This window comes from Acanthisitta chloris, unplaced genomic scaffold (genome assembly GCF_000695815.1).
Source record: "Acanthisitta chloris isolate BGI_N310 unplaced genomic scaffold, ASM69581v1 scaffold13533, whole genome shotgun sequence".
Classification (NCBI taxonomy): Eukaryota; Metazoa; Chordata; class Aves; order Passeriformes; family Acanthisittidae; genus Acanthisitta; species Acanthisitta chloris.
The window spans coordinates 14,826-30,064 of NW_008665529.1; the positions used below are offsets into that span (position 1 = coordinate 14,826).

Below are 15,239 nucleotides of genomic sequence, written 5' to 3' on the forward strand. Positions count from 1 at the left end.
ATGTGCTGGAGCAGAAGCAGGAGCAGACAACCTGCCCCAGCTGTCCCAGTGACTCCAGTGTGCTGAGCAGTTCCCCCCACAGCTGACCTAGACAGAGCCAGACACTGCAGCACAGAGGAGAGATCCCCAACTGCAGGCAGAGGCATTCAAAAGCAAATTTGTGTGAAGCATCACAGCTTTTTGTATCTACAAGCTTTCACAAGGGAAAGCTGGTAACCACATTATTCTTCCTGGGGAACTTCTCTGACAAAATTGCTGCTCTTTGCAGTTGGCCCTAAATAAGTACCTGTTTGCCTTTCCTTGCCTCCCAAGTTTGACTTTCTGCTGTTTGTTCTCATGGAGCAATTCAGTGAACAGCTGCAAAGGATGTTTCATTTCTTGAAAATGATCTGTTCCTCTTACACCAGCTCTGTGCACTCAAGTTCTGGAGAGCATTGCACAACTCCCTGAGCTCCTGAAAACATCAGTGTTGAGAGGTTAAAGATTTTAAAGTCTGCTGCCACCTATGGATGGAAGGAAAGCAGTGAGAGCAGGAAACCTCCCGGGAGCGTGTCTGGCTGGAAGGAGATTGAAGGCTGAAAAAGCCCTTGGCACTGGGAGATGCCAGCAGCCCTGGGCAACACCAGAGCTTTCTCCTTCTTCACACAAACCCAACAAGGTGCAGGACACAAAGGGCTGAGGGAGGGTGTTGGGAAATTTGCTACCCATCATGTGAGTACATGTAGTACAAGAAAGGAAATAAACCTGTTTTTTTGGCTTGCTGGGTTAAGCTGATTAGGGTGTTTTCTTTGACAGACTGTAGCTTTGCCCTCCTCTCTACCTAAATGTATTGATGTCATTAAATCCTTTTTAAAAATGTACATATTTGCATTCAGATTGCTAAGGTGATCATTTCTGCCATAAAACTCGACAGAATACCTGAAATGGGTATTTGTGGGGAAACTATAGAGTGGCATATTCCACCCTCGCTGGAGGAAACAGGAATACCTATAATATAGATAATGATGTGACTAGAATATAGAGGTGTTATTTTTATGGCATTATACTTAGCAGAGCTCTTAGTTCATGAAGAGGCTCCTTGGTCCATGGCCATGTGTCCTGAGAGCATCCCAGCAGAGCATCCCAGCAGAGCATCCCAGCAGAGCCCTCTGCCCAACAGGACCAGCCTCTACCTTAAGCTGGACAAAGGGAGAGGCCAGAGAGCACAGGCAAAGGACCACAAATCAGTGTTAGATTAGATATTGGTATCTACATCATGCTCATACACAAGGTATTCACTGGTTTTTTGCTCTGGTTATCCACATGCACACTCTGGAAGTGGAAAGTGAGCTGAAGCAGCAGGCACAGTCAAATCTGATTTTAGGCATCCACCACCTTGCCCTTTAGAAAAAGCTACAATAATTTCAACACAGGATTAAAGATGTCCTATTGTTTTATTCCCTTTTTTTTTTTTTTTTTTGGCAATGTCATCAGCTTCAAACTTCTTGAAAAACCTGTTTTTTCTCTTTTATCCTGAGTCATTTTACATGAAGAAGCTATTGTTCTAAACTGTGACTCATCAGTTTGCATCATTACTTCCCAAGCCCCTCGGGGGCAATGTGGGCTTGGAAGCAGGGAAGGCAGCCAGGCTTTATTTACCAATAAATAGGCACTTCATCAGTGCATTGACTCATTGCTGGTTAAACCTTGGTTTGTTCCTGCTTCCCAATGGTGAACCTGCAGCGAATCGTTCTGTTTGCTTCTTGTAATGTTCTTTTATGAAGAGCATTCACACAAACCACGTCTTGCTGACAATCTGTCTGCTGTTTGAATGCAAAGACTTTGAAGGAGAGACAAGTGTCTAAATGATAGAGCTGAAATACCTGGGAGGATCAAGTTTTCAGAAAGTGCCACGAGGCAGAAAACACAACTGTTGGTTACGGAGACACCTCCATATGTTAGAATATTATCCACCTCACTGAAACTCATACACAGATCCTAAGTGTATCTTTTTGAAATCTGAGTCAAAGGAGCTCTTTTGGAGCTAGAATCTCCTTTGTCACTCAGAGATACCTCACCCCTGCCCAGGAAGGCAGCACCAGCAGCATGTGGGGGATGAATGAATTTTGCCTGAGCGTAACGGAGCTTTGGGAGTTTAAAGGTGCAAAATTAAAGGTTTGATCCTGCTCTTCTTGTGCACCAAGACCTGACTCATTCTCTTTGTGTCCTTTTGCTGCTGAATAAGTACCAATAAAGCAAATCAAACGAAGGTGTTTGTCTGCATTAGTTCCTCTAACCCCATAGTTCTCAAGACCAAATGATACTCAGCACCTTATCCTAAATATCTGATGCTGCACTTTCCTGTGGGACATAAATCAAATCATGGCTCAAATCTCCTGCAGCTGTAGTGTCAAGTGCTCCAGAAAACCCAGGGTCTTGGAATGAGATGAGCTTTAAGGTCACTTCCAACCCAAACCATTCTATGAAATCCAGGATCCAACTGGTCTTTTTTCCTCCGTGGTTTTGCTCTCCTTCCTTGCATGACTCTTTCACCCAGTTCCCAGGGCAGGCTCTGGTTTTCCTCCCAGCTGCCAGGACTCCTCTCCCTGCACAGACAGGCTACTGCTTGCCCCAGCCAGCTCCTGCCCAGTGCATCCCTCCTACTCATCCCTCTGGCAATGGGCAGGATCCCACGAGGCTCCCTGAGCCTCCCTACTGCAGCAGGGTGAACATGGGTGCTTGGGTGAGAAGATGCCAGGCTAGGGTAGACCTGTGGCAGCCCCTGAGTATTGAGGGAGGGATTAAGCAGCTGGGGTGGGGAACATCACTGACCTTTGCACCTGGGATGTGTGCTCAGAGCTGGAGCTGGCACAGAGCAGAGGTGCCAGGGATGGTCCCAGTGACTGCAGAAGGTGGGACACCTCTCCTGGAGGGGCACCAGGGGAGGGCATGGCCAAGAGGCTCCAGTGAGGGACTCAGGGTAGGACCAGCTCCTTCCCCATCACAGCCTTGTGCTGTGCAGGTCACCACAAGTACCACCTAATGAGTGTAAAAGCAAAGTATCCATCACTGATTTCTCCCATATCTTTTTTCCCTTCTTTTGGAGTCTTGAGACACACATTTCTTAAAACACTGCAGAAAGGATCCAAGCCTCAGCCACACGTCTGTTTTAAGAGGAATTTAATTCAAATCTGGAATGTACAGAAGATGTTTTTAGGAGGTTGTTTTTCTAGACAGTCTTTGTGTAGTGCTGTTATATCCACAAGGTGTGTAAGACACTATTACAGAAACTCACAGCACATACACCTGGTAACATACTGAATGGTTTCTTTGCATTATTGCTTGGACTTCTGTCACTTTCCCTAAACATCTTCCAGCAGCATGATGTTCTGCAGTAAGTTCAACCTCATTTTGTACTCCCAGAGAGGTGTTAGCCCAGTGACAGCTGACCAGGTCAGCCAAGGACTTGCCCAGCCCCATCTCCATGGTGTGCATTTCATAATTCCATGTTTACAGAGACATAAATAGACTTGTCCCACAGTCACGTGTGAGGATCTATTACACATCCTTCTCTGCAGTCAGACTTGCAGCAGCTCTGATAACCTCAACTAACCACAGAGCCTGTAACTTTTTGGGTTTCCCTTGTTTCTCCCAAAGTAAGAATGGCAAATAATGCACGTAAACCTCGTACTGATTCTCTCTTGCAGAATTTCTTCTTTGATAGAGGCCTCTTTCCAAATTTTTTCCTCCAGGATTTTAAGCATCAAAGTGTTAAAAAAAAAAAAAAGCTGTCCCTCAAACAGCCTGGGAGAAAAAGAATCATGTTGTTTTTTAAACTTGGGAGGGAATTCAAATTACAGATTAGGAAACAAAAGGCTATTACAGAAGTGGTAATAGCAGATAGGAGGGCTAGAGGGGAACTGAGAAAAGCATAAATTAACAAAAAAGGTTTCTTTGCAGACAAATTTTCAGGTACAAATGTCAAATCATCATAACCTTCTGTTGAGGCTGTTCATCAGAGCTGTTCAGAGCCAGCTGGCACAGCACAGGGAGTCAGAGCAAGAGGATGGGACACACTTCCTAAGAACAGGCTGAGTGAACCTCTCCTTTGGAAGGAACACCCATACGTCTCTATACCCATGCTAAAAATGTCTCTGATGCCATAATGAAACATAAGCTCTAAAAAAGACTACACTACCAGCTCTGCCTCCTGTTCTGCCTCACTGCTGTTTCTCCAGGCAGCACCCAGAGCTCCTGCTGCTCTCCCTACTGTGGCTGCACATCTGAATTGCTCCCACACTGTCTTGGTAATTATTTATTCACCAGTAAAGCAAAAGCTTTTCATTTTCTCTACAGCAAACTCCTGATTTTTTAATTCTTTAAAACCTACTATAAGCACAGACTTCCACTAAATGTCCTCTGCACCCTCATGCTAATGTATCTCAGTATTTTACAGGGGTTTATATATAAACACCTCTTGTGGTGTGTATATATACATGTGTAGCTGGATGCTTAAAGCAGCAGTATCACATCAGATACTTCCATTTCGTTTTAGAAATAGAGCAAAGGAAATGTATTTTTTCATGCTCCAAGAGTTTTCCAGTAGAGGATTTGTTTCCATGCACACAGGAACAGAAACCTAGCAAAGCAGAGACTGAATTATTACTATTCCCACCTGAGAAAACCCAAACTCAGTACTAGACCATGTACTGGGCACTTTTTTTTCCCTTGGTTTTGATGATTTGGCAAGAACCAGCTGTTTAATACTCCTTTCCTTCAAATTCCAAGCAAAATTTTATTTTCTCTTTCCAATACTTACACCTCCAGCATGGGGTGGGATAACGTAGTAATACACATATTGAGGACACGTCAGAGAACACTTTCATCTTTAGCCTTTCTTCTACAGTTTATTATATAAATTATGCTTTTAAACATTTCGAGCACTCACATTTCAGAACAGAGATTAGCTCCACACTGAGACAGCAGTGCAAAGAGTGGTTTATCCAAGTGTGAGGAGTTCTGTGTCCCCACTGACAGTCAGGGGATGAGGCTGTTTGTAATGTAACTCCTCAGTCCACAACTAACAACTGTGTGACCCAAAGCTGAGCATGTTGTACTCAACAGAAATATTGGACTTTGGCTGGTAACAACCAAATACTTTGACAGTACAAACAAGGTAAGAACAATTCGACCTCCAACAGACCTGTGAGTTCACTGGGATTGGAAACCACCTCCATCACTGGTCTGAGCTGACATTATTACGAGTGAGTGGATGCCAAATGTCCTTTTTGAGGTTCAATTCCAGTTATTAAAATCCAATAAAGCTCATGTGCATGCAGCTACTGTACTCCAGTGAATGCCACAGGACATCTTTGGCACATCACAGACAGGACCTGAATGCAGAAATATTAACCAAATAATCTCGATCGGGCAAGAAGGTAAATGAGACAGCTCAGAGATCCTTCCCATCTCCAGTGCCAATAAATTGTGGCTGAAAAAAATTATTAAACCAAGACTAAAATACAGTGATTGCCTGTCAGTAATACAGTACATACTAAACCCCAGTTAAATCTAAGGAAAATAAATGTTATTCAACCCAGAGAGCAACTGGGGTCACTGCAGGAAACACAGGTCACTGCCAGGTTGTTATTAGGAGTCATTTATCTTAAGAAACTGTTGCAATGTAAAGACAAAATGAGACATTTCATAAATAACATCTTTATTAATGAGTTTTTATTTTTCACATTCTTTGAAGTGATGTTTAATTGAAATCTGCATAGTCAAGAGTGAAAAATAAAAATAAAAATTCATAGAAGTCAGAGCCAAATGTGAATGTTGCTTTTTTTTTCATTAAGTTAAGACTGGTCACAGTCATAGGGAAGGTTGTTTTTTTTTAAGTTAAGACTGGTCACAGTCATAGGAATAAGACAGAAAGAAATGGCCAGGGAGATGTGGAGGGTGGGGATGAGAACCACCAGGGAAACCCTCATCAGGATATTTGTCTATTAATGAAGTCTTCACACAAAGACACACAACACTCACACATTCATATGCACAACAGAATGTAAACTACAGAAGAAAGGTTGTTTTTTTTTAAGTTAAGACTGGTCACAGTCATAGGAATAAGACAGAAAGAAATGGCCAGGGAGATGTGGAGGGTGGGGATGAGAACCACCAGGGAAACCCTCATCAGGATATTTGTCTATTAATGAAGTCTTCACACAAAGACACACAACACTCACACATTCATATGCACAACAGAATGTAAACTACAGAAGAAAGGTTCTTCCTCTACTGAATGAAATGAAACAGAGCAAAATTATTGGTGTATTTCACCTAGCGTTGATCAACTATTCCCACAACAGGAACCATTACAATACCCAGGTGGATAAACACAAGGTCCAGATTCACTCATGCCCTTACCACAACCACATTTCAGTCAGCATCCTACAGTAGGAAACCCAATATCCAGGTATTCCCATAATACTGACAATTATTGGCAACACACACTTTTAAAGCACTATCTCCTCCCTTCTGTTTTAATGCTTTCCTTGCTGCTGTTGTTCACAGGTGGTTGGAAGAGCAGGTAAAGAGGACCTTTCATGCCCATGCAATGGCTCAGCCTGTGGAAGTGCAGCAGAACATCACCTCCAGCTTCATTTCCAAAAGCACAGGCAACATAGTCCCAGGTCTCTCACATCAACACCACAACGTGACTCTGCAAGTAGTATTTTCAATATTTACACTGTCTAGTGATTTAGTTGGTTTTCTCTGCATTGTAACCACCACCAGAAAAAGCTAGGGAAAAATAGAAGAAATATGTCTCCTACATCAAGACTCACACACTGTCCACACACTGGTGAGAGGCCACTTCTTACCTCCAGTTTTGATTGATAGCAGACACACTACTCTACAGCTGAGCACTAGGCTAAATGCAGAATTCTCTTATGTTGGTCACTTGGAAAACCATCCCATCCCACCACGCTGAACTTCACCATGCACAAACTGGGCTCAATGCTTTGCACATGACTGTGCAGCAATAAACTTCATTTACAATTTATATTAGTTAGGTTTTGAATTATTCATCTTCTTCAGATGCACAGTCTAGGACTGTGGGGAACTGATCATCAATATTCAATCATATCAGTTCAGATCTGGGCAAGGAATAAGTCTCATTTATTTGCTAGGAGCCTACAGGCTTTAAATCCGAGATTCAAGCCCAGCAGGTCAAGAAAAAAGTTCTTTATGAAATCAAACCAGTCAGAAATACATTTGCTGCCATGGATATCAGAAACATAAGGGCTAGAGCATTTTGGAAAAGTCCTACAATAGGAAGTAAAAGGGATTCAGTAAAACTTGCAGCAGTTTGTACTTGCACAAGGGGAAACCAAACTACACAGTGAAACTCCAACTCATCCCAGGACATGGTGACTCCAGGGCTGGAACCACAGCTTCATTTGGCAAATCAAAGTGAAACATCCCCAACCACAGCTCCCAGTCACATCAGGAACATGCTGACAGACACACGTGCTTCAACACCCTTTCTCCAAAAATATCCTGCTTTCTCCTCAGGGAACTAACTCAAAGACAGGGAAAACCAGGCAGAAACAGAAAACAGGGACTGCAGATAACTCAGTTTACCCCAGAAATACGTCCCCTGGGCAGCCAGCAGCTGCCATACTGGCCAGGTTTCAGGGCAAAACCACATAAAACAATCCATCTTGTCCCAGTTCAAAATACCTAAAATAAAACTGGCCAATTGGGTGTGGGCTGATAAATTTTCACAAGCAACTTTTTTTTTTTTCCTGGCAATTTCAAAGGCAAATCTTCTGGCAGGCCCAAAAACTGATGGAATTGGAAACAAGATATTTAGTGGCATTCTTAATTTCTTCAGAAAGAAACTGTATTTCTTGTGTTGCATCAGGGTTTAATCCCAGAGCCCAGCAGATTAAGACCACTTCTGACATTAGTTCAAGATGTACTTTGGCACAGCTAATTAACATTATCTGTACATGTGGTGGCTATAAGGGCATTACATTAGATTTTTCCTTTACTATGCAAAATCCTAAAATAAATGCAGTTTGGTAGTCTGAAAAAACCCACCTTACCCTAACCTACCATGACACTACTTTGTGGCCTGCTGTGTTTCAGGAACATAATCCTACATATTCAGATCACCAGGCAGCCTCACTAGTTAAGACACATTAAAATGAAACATTTCCCATTAAAGTTGCCAAAAACTGGATTTAAATTTATTGCATGACGTTGCATAAGAAAGTGTATTATTGAAAACTGTAAGGCATCATGCAATTATCCATCAGCTAATTATTTATTATTCCTTGAAAGATGGTTATATACTCTAAAGTTATAAAACCAGTTTCAAAAAAGTACATAAAAAAATTTAACATAAGCATTAAATATTTTTCACATGTTTGTTGTTTTTTTTAGCTGTTAAAAAGTGCATTCAAACATACTGTACTGGAAAGTTGCTCTGACCAAAAATGGTGCTGGAGACTCATTAAATTAAAAACTGCAAAAAGGATGTTGCATGGGATTGGAAAGCTCACAGGTCGTGGTATTTCAACTTACAAACTTGCTGGGAATAATTTTTCAATCCTCAGACAATTTAGCATCAATGATATAATTAGCGAAAAACGTATGTTTTCGTAACTGAACAGTCAGAGGAATTCGAGTTACGTACACTGAGTGATCAAATCAGGAGCAGACTGAACATTCAGACGGGGACAGAAGGTGCTGCTGAGATTTTGGCAGGACTCAGTTGATGTACTGAGCCATCCAGCGGAATCCTTCGCCGTAGCCTTGTCTCTTCAGCACGCTGCACATGAACACCTCCAGCGGCCGAGCGTTCAGGTCCTTCAGGGGGGTGCTGCCCTGCAGAGACACACACAGGCACACTCAGTCCTCTCCTAAAACCACAGCTGCTTCACGTGGACACCTCTTTCCAGGGAATGTCACCATCCAATTTGTGTTTGATACCGGAATAGTAGAAAATGAAGTCATAGAACGGTTGGAAGGAACCTTAAAGCTCATCCCATTCCAACTCCCTGCCATGGGACACTCCCTGTCACATTCAGGGACACTCAGACCAGGTTGCTCCAAGTACCATCCAACCTGGCCTGGAACACTTGCAGGGGTGGGGCACCCACAGCCCTCAGTGAGACCAGAGCATGCAACCCTAATTTCAAGAACATGTACACAAGCAATACACAAAGTGTTTTCTCATGTGCATCCACACTGGAGAGGGTGAAGTACATGAAACCAGAATGGAACAGCAAACACATCCACAAAGAATTTGAGGGCTTCTATTTCTTTTCAGGCATCCTCTGTTTCCAATAGTTTTCCAACCAGATAAAATGAGCATTTGCTACCAATTTTAGGACTGACCAAAGTAAGAGTTCAAGGTGCTTCATTGTCAAGATGAGCACAGAGCAATAAAGCTGTTGCTTAGCTGGAGATTCACAATGCTGTTCAGACTTTAACCTCTACCTGCAGTGTGGTGAAAACCAGGGCAGGACACAAAAAGCCCAAAAGTTTGTAGGAACTGTTTACAGCCCAATACAACTACTCTAGATCTGACCTGTGCAATTCTCTTGCACGCAGAAAATGAGAAAGTAAAGATTTGTTCCTGCTTAACCTAAACTCTGACTGACACTGAACTTTAAGGGAGGCACCTGAGAGGGAATAAGCAAAGAGGAATTGGAAGGCCAGGTGCTCTCAGCAGAGCCACACTGCTGGTCAGCTAAGGGGAGCTGGGATGGAAGCCACACTGGAATGGCTTTGTCAGCTGCAGAGAGGTGTCTTTCCAGCTCACTTCTAGTGCTCTGTATCCCAATGGCTCCTACAAGTAGTGCACTGTATTTACTTTACGTTAAGAAGAGTTGAAGTATCACAAGATCCATACTAGAAATCTGCCTTGTTGCTACAGATTCCAGTAGTAACTTCTCCCTTCCCACAACCTACAAATGTAGACTTCTGCAATGGCATAAATCTATCTCTAAGCCTTAGGAAAACATATGAAGTAGAAAATTTTTTTAAGCCTGTACTTTAAATGAGAAAAATCGCTTACTGAAAGACTTTACCTAGTTTTTCTTATAGTTCTCTCTAGAACTATAACCTATAAATTTCAAAGTACTGCATAAGAAAACTGCAAGCAAATTATTCTAAGTATAATAAGTTTTCTGTTTAAAAGTACTGCATAAGAAAACTGCAAGTAAATTATTCTAAGTATAATAAGTTTTCTCTGAAAAATATGGCACTGAATATGAAATTAAAAGGTTGTGACCTTGTAAGAGCCCAGAATTTATTCCATATACTGTTATTATGTACTAAGCACTTTACAAATTAGAAAACATTTCGTTTTGTGTAGCTGCAGTGAACTGGAGTCAACACAAGCCCCAAACCACCAAAACCTCAGCAATAGTGCATTACCTTTCCTGTTGTCTGGCCATACAGGCCAAATGTCTCTCGTAACCTCTCTTCACTGATGGCTTCAGGTCTGTCAATCTTGTTACCAAGAATTAGGATAGGCACATTAGCTATAGTTTCATCTGTCATTAGTGACTACAAAGGAAAGAAAAAGGAGGAGATATTAGTTTAGAATATGGAAATTGCTGCTACTAATGTGCAGGTGACACAGAGCTCTGTGGGGTATTTGAGCTTAGTTCTCAGAAGTCAAAGTGAAAACTTTCAAAACTTTTTTAAACTTACATCAAGTTCTTCTTTTGATTCAAGCAATCTTTCATGATCTGCACAGTCCACCAAGAACACAATGCCATTAATTGCAGGCAGGTAGTTTTTCCACACTCTGCGAGCTACAGGGAAGATGTGAATTAAAACCAGAGGAAACTATCCCAAAATTCAGAGCAATACACATTAGTAATTAAGAAGCAACAGGTTTACTACATTTTTTTAAGTCTTAACTTATGCTGCCTGTCTTCAGGATGAAATTTCCTGTTTTACAAAGCTTGAAATGACAGAATGAAATCATCATTCCCTTTACTGTTATGACTTCATCCCACATGAACAATGTATGGAAACTTTTGTTTCCCCAAGAATTATGTAAACAAAGGCAAGTTTGAAGCATGAAGCTTAAAGGTAAATAGAAGTAATTCAAAGTACAGAATCCTCCTCACAGTATTAGTCAAAAGTTCTGCTCTACTGCAGCTCTTGACAAATCATATTTGGGATTTGTGGTAAGTGGTGAGATGGAAAAAAGAGCAGCCAATGTCTTTCATGCTGTCAAAGAAGTGTGGGAAGTCAGGCTCTGCACCAAGGTCATATTTCTGACTGGAAACAAGCTCCAACCCAATCCAGTGAGCTTAAGTGAGTCAAAGTACACTCTTACCTTGAGCATGTCCACCCAGATCGAAGGTAGTGAAAGTCATGCCAGCAATTGTCAGCTCCTCTGAAGCTGCAAACACACAGAATTAAGTTCTCTGTTCTCTGCACTGCATTGGAACAGCCTCACATAGATTTTACTTTTTTTCTCTTGGTTCTTTCCAGTATTTTGCTATTCAAGAAGCAAATGAGAGTAACATATTCTCTCAAAGTCAATGGCACATTTGTGTAACACCAAAATGTCATTAACCATTGAAACACGTGTGAAATTTCTACAATGCTGAGAACAGCAGAGTATTTGTAGATTATTTATCCCTACATATTATACAAACAACAGTTGGCTTTGGCATCTGCTTTGCCACAAAGATGGCATTTCGTGTCCAATACTGTTCCAGGTTTCTCCTCTTCCCATCCTTTCCCAATTTCTCACCTCCTTACTGGACTTCACCAATCCACATTTTCAACCTGTGTTGAGCTTTGTCTCCTGCAAGGTTACCAGGATAACAATTACACAGCAACCTCTGAGACATAAACACTCATTTTCCAGCTACACAGAGAAGCTGTTCCCAAAAATTGCAAGCCTCTGTTTCCCACAGCTTCGTTAATATAGTCTCAGCTTCATAATTCTGCTTGTTACTTGCCTCTTAATTGTAAATGTAACAGTCTGAACTATCCTACACACATTTTGTCAGAATATTACTGCAACTATCTATGGATTGCAATCCCAAAAATCCCTTTGTTTCTCCCCAGTTCTGGTTTTATTATGTCTAATCAGATCCTGCTTTTCCTACAACCCTTCAAATACTTCCTAGCTACAGAACCAGCAGTATTAACTTACTGGGGTGTAACGTGGGGACGTGTTGTCCCAGTCTATCATCTTTGAGCATGTGCAGCAGTGTAGTTTTTCCAGCATTGTCCAGTCCAAGAAACACTAGTTTGCCTGATTTCTTGTACAGTCCTAGAACAAAGTGAATAACCAGTGAATAATCAGTTCAAGTGGTGGGACATCATTCCTAGCACTAGAGCTGATTTTGCTCCCAGGAACAAAGTGTTGCAGTCACAGTACAAAATACAGACCAGAGAAGCTCCAGCACACACTTATCAGTGCCCTTTATCCATGTTCTCCTACTTGGACAAACTGCATTCACACCTGCCACGTGCTGCTGCACTAGGGACCATGTGCAGCTTATGGGATGCTTGGCAGAGAATTGATCTAAATGTGTCACTCAGGGAAATGCATTTATCTTAGCAAAAGCACAGCAGAACAGGATTGACCAGTGCCAGTGTGGCTCACTGTGCCCCAGCAAAAGGGCAGCTCTGCTCACAGGTGGTGCAGAGGTGGGTGTGCAGGTACAGTGCTAACAGCAGGCTCAACCTGAACAGAAGGTGTTTTGTTCAGCTAACTCCAATTGTAACAAAACATTCGTCCAGGGCAAAAAGAAAATTCAGACTTCAATCAGAATATGACATAAAAATCAGTTTCAACATGTAACTTTCACCCATACCCCCAGGTGAATTGTTGGCTACATCCTGAATGGCATCATCACTGCTGTCACACTTGCTGTCATGTGACACTGCTTTCATTTTTACTGACTGTCATCTTTATAAAAATGCCTTTTCCCCTTCTTTTCCCCACTACTTGTAACCCCAGGAATGCAACAGTTGCTGTGAAGGAGAGGAAAGATGTTTAACACACGAACACCATATTTTCTTAAGTTGGAGATTATCACAGGGCAATTCTCTTGTAACTTGTCAACACAACATGCTCTGCCAGAATTAGTTTTCGCTGCTTCAAACTGATCGACATTCTAAGGAAAACATTACGATAAACTAATTTCAAAAACAAAAAGTCAGTTCTGTTCTGAAAAGACTATCCTGTCTCCTGTGTTATCCTCATACATGTGTGCTGTGGGGGGATTTTAAACCAGCCCTGCTGATGCCACAGCATTCCAGGGGCAGAGGTGGCTCTGCCTGGAGACCTTTACACTGCTGCTGTTTGCTCACCTTTCTCTCTGCACTGAAGATAATCTCTGGGATCATATTCCAGTGGGACATGTTGTAACTTGCACAAATGAATATTCTCTCATATTCCTCAGCTTATTTCATGAATGATCTTTATTACTCCAGGCACTGTAGAGTGTCTTTCACAGTTCTTTCAAATACAACAACTCTGACTGCCCAAATTCACCTCCTCACATACCCACATATATATTAACTATTAAACTACAGAGTGGAGGAGAAAGTACTAATGCCTACAGAGAAAGAAGAAGGGGACAAACATTTTCATATATTAACTTATACCACAGAAGAAACTCCAGTTCATACTCACCTTATGAGTTAAACAAAATTCTACTAACCCATAGTAAAATAATAACATTTGTGCCACCCTCAGCCTGCACATGCAGGAGCCTTTGCTCCCTAGTCAGGTGCTGCTGCTTTCTCCAAAACACCTCCAAGTGTCCCTCACAGAAACACAAGACTAACAAGCAGCAATACTACAGCTACACCAAGGCCAGAGGTTATATATAAGTTCTTTGTGCATTCCACAATGAGTGTTATGATCAGTCTTCTTTAACTGTAAATATAACTAAGAGTGCAAAGAAAAGGTGTTTCTTTTAGAATAAGAGGGACATACTGAAAATAATTCTCCTTCCTACTTTGAGCTCTGGTATTTGTCACAGAATTAGACTTTGCTTGCAGAGGAATGGCAGAGCAGGTTAGTGTGCAGCAATCACTGCACAGCTAAGGAAAAGGAGATAAGAAAGATTAGTCAACTTGGTTAAAATTTCACTGGCTAACACTTCAATAGCAGGCCAAGGGTCTGACATTCAGCAAAAACTTTAAACTTTCAACTGATAAAAGGTAGGTGGCACAGCTGGCCATGATTCCTCAGCCTCCAATGCTTTTAGCCACTTCAATAAAATCCTTTGAACTTGGAAATTGTGCCTTTTACCTATGTCATCTGCAACTTCTGTTCCTTGTTTTAGTATCCCAACATTTCCTCCTGGTTGTGGCTTTTTTTCCCCCTCCGCCTGTTAAGCACAAGCTAATATTTCACCTTAGACTGATATGGATTGCAGACTCTTTTGGACAGGGAGTAATTTTCTGAGGCTCTTGAGCAGATGCCAGTGAAGTTTCACACTGATTTCTGTGACATCAGACACAGAACAACACACCGCTGAACAGAGAAAGGGCTTCAATATCTGGCACTAAACTTTTGCAGACAGTCCCTCCTATTTGGATTCTGAAGTGATATCCTCATGTGCAAAAGAACTGAACTAAAACAACTGAGTCAGTTCTTTACAGTAGAGAAAAGTCAGAAAGTCCATAAAAGTCAACTGAATTACATCAGCTTAAATGCAGTATGATTACAAAAATCCAACCTATTGTGTTCATGAAAGAAAAGGGAATTTTTTTGAAGAAGTTAAGGATTAGTGTAAGACCAAGTGCAGAGCACACTCTGGGAATGCTCAGCATTGGTAAGAGAAACTTTTGTTTGAGTGTTACTGAATGTACACCAACCCAAATATTATTATTTAACCAGCGGCCTTGTTTGAAGATAACAGAGGTGAACAGACATTTTATACAAGAAGAGCAGAAAGGAAAAGCCCCAAACAATAATGACTTACCTAAAAACTGTAATACGCTACTGAAACCACTGTAAATCCAATCAAATAGGAACATATCTGAATCTTATAGTCTGAAATAAACAGAAAACACAAAGCATTTAGGATCTGTCAGAACAGCACATTAAACACTGTAAAATATTTATAGGTAAAAAGAAGTATCTCAAGGTCCTGGGTTTAAAAAAAATTCGTTCTGATAAACTGTATCACAGACCAATTAAGTGAACTCACAACATATCAAAAATAAGTGCAGAAATGGAAACCAGAATCCAGACC

The 15,239-nt window shown here is 41.5% G+C and overlaps 1 protein-coding gene across 1 annotated transcript; it reads right to left on the bottom strand.

Moving 5' to 3' along the window:
* Positions 1 to 8,203: 8,203 nt before the first annotated feature.
* Positions 8,204 to 15,039, bottom strand: SAR1B (secretion associated, Ras related GTPase 1B). Its single transcript, XM_009071796.1, has 6 exons — positions 14,967 to 15,039; positions 12,176 to 12,295; positions 11,345 to 11,410; positions 10,708 to 10,811; positions 10,429 to 10,560; positions 8,204 to 8,871 (listed from the first exon to the last, which is right to left on the bottom strand). The coding sequence occupies exons 1-6, from the start codon at positions 15,019 to 15,021 to the stop codon at positions 8,755 to 8,757; spliced, it is 594 nt and encodes a 197-aa protein (XP_009070044.1). The 5' UTR covers positions 15,022 to 15,039; the 3' UTR covers positions 8,204 to 8,754.
* Between the last annotated feature and the right edge of the window lie 200 nt (positions 15,040 to 15,239).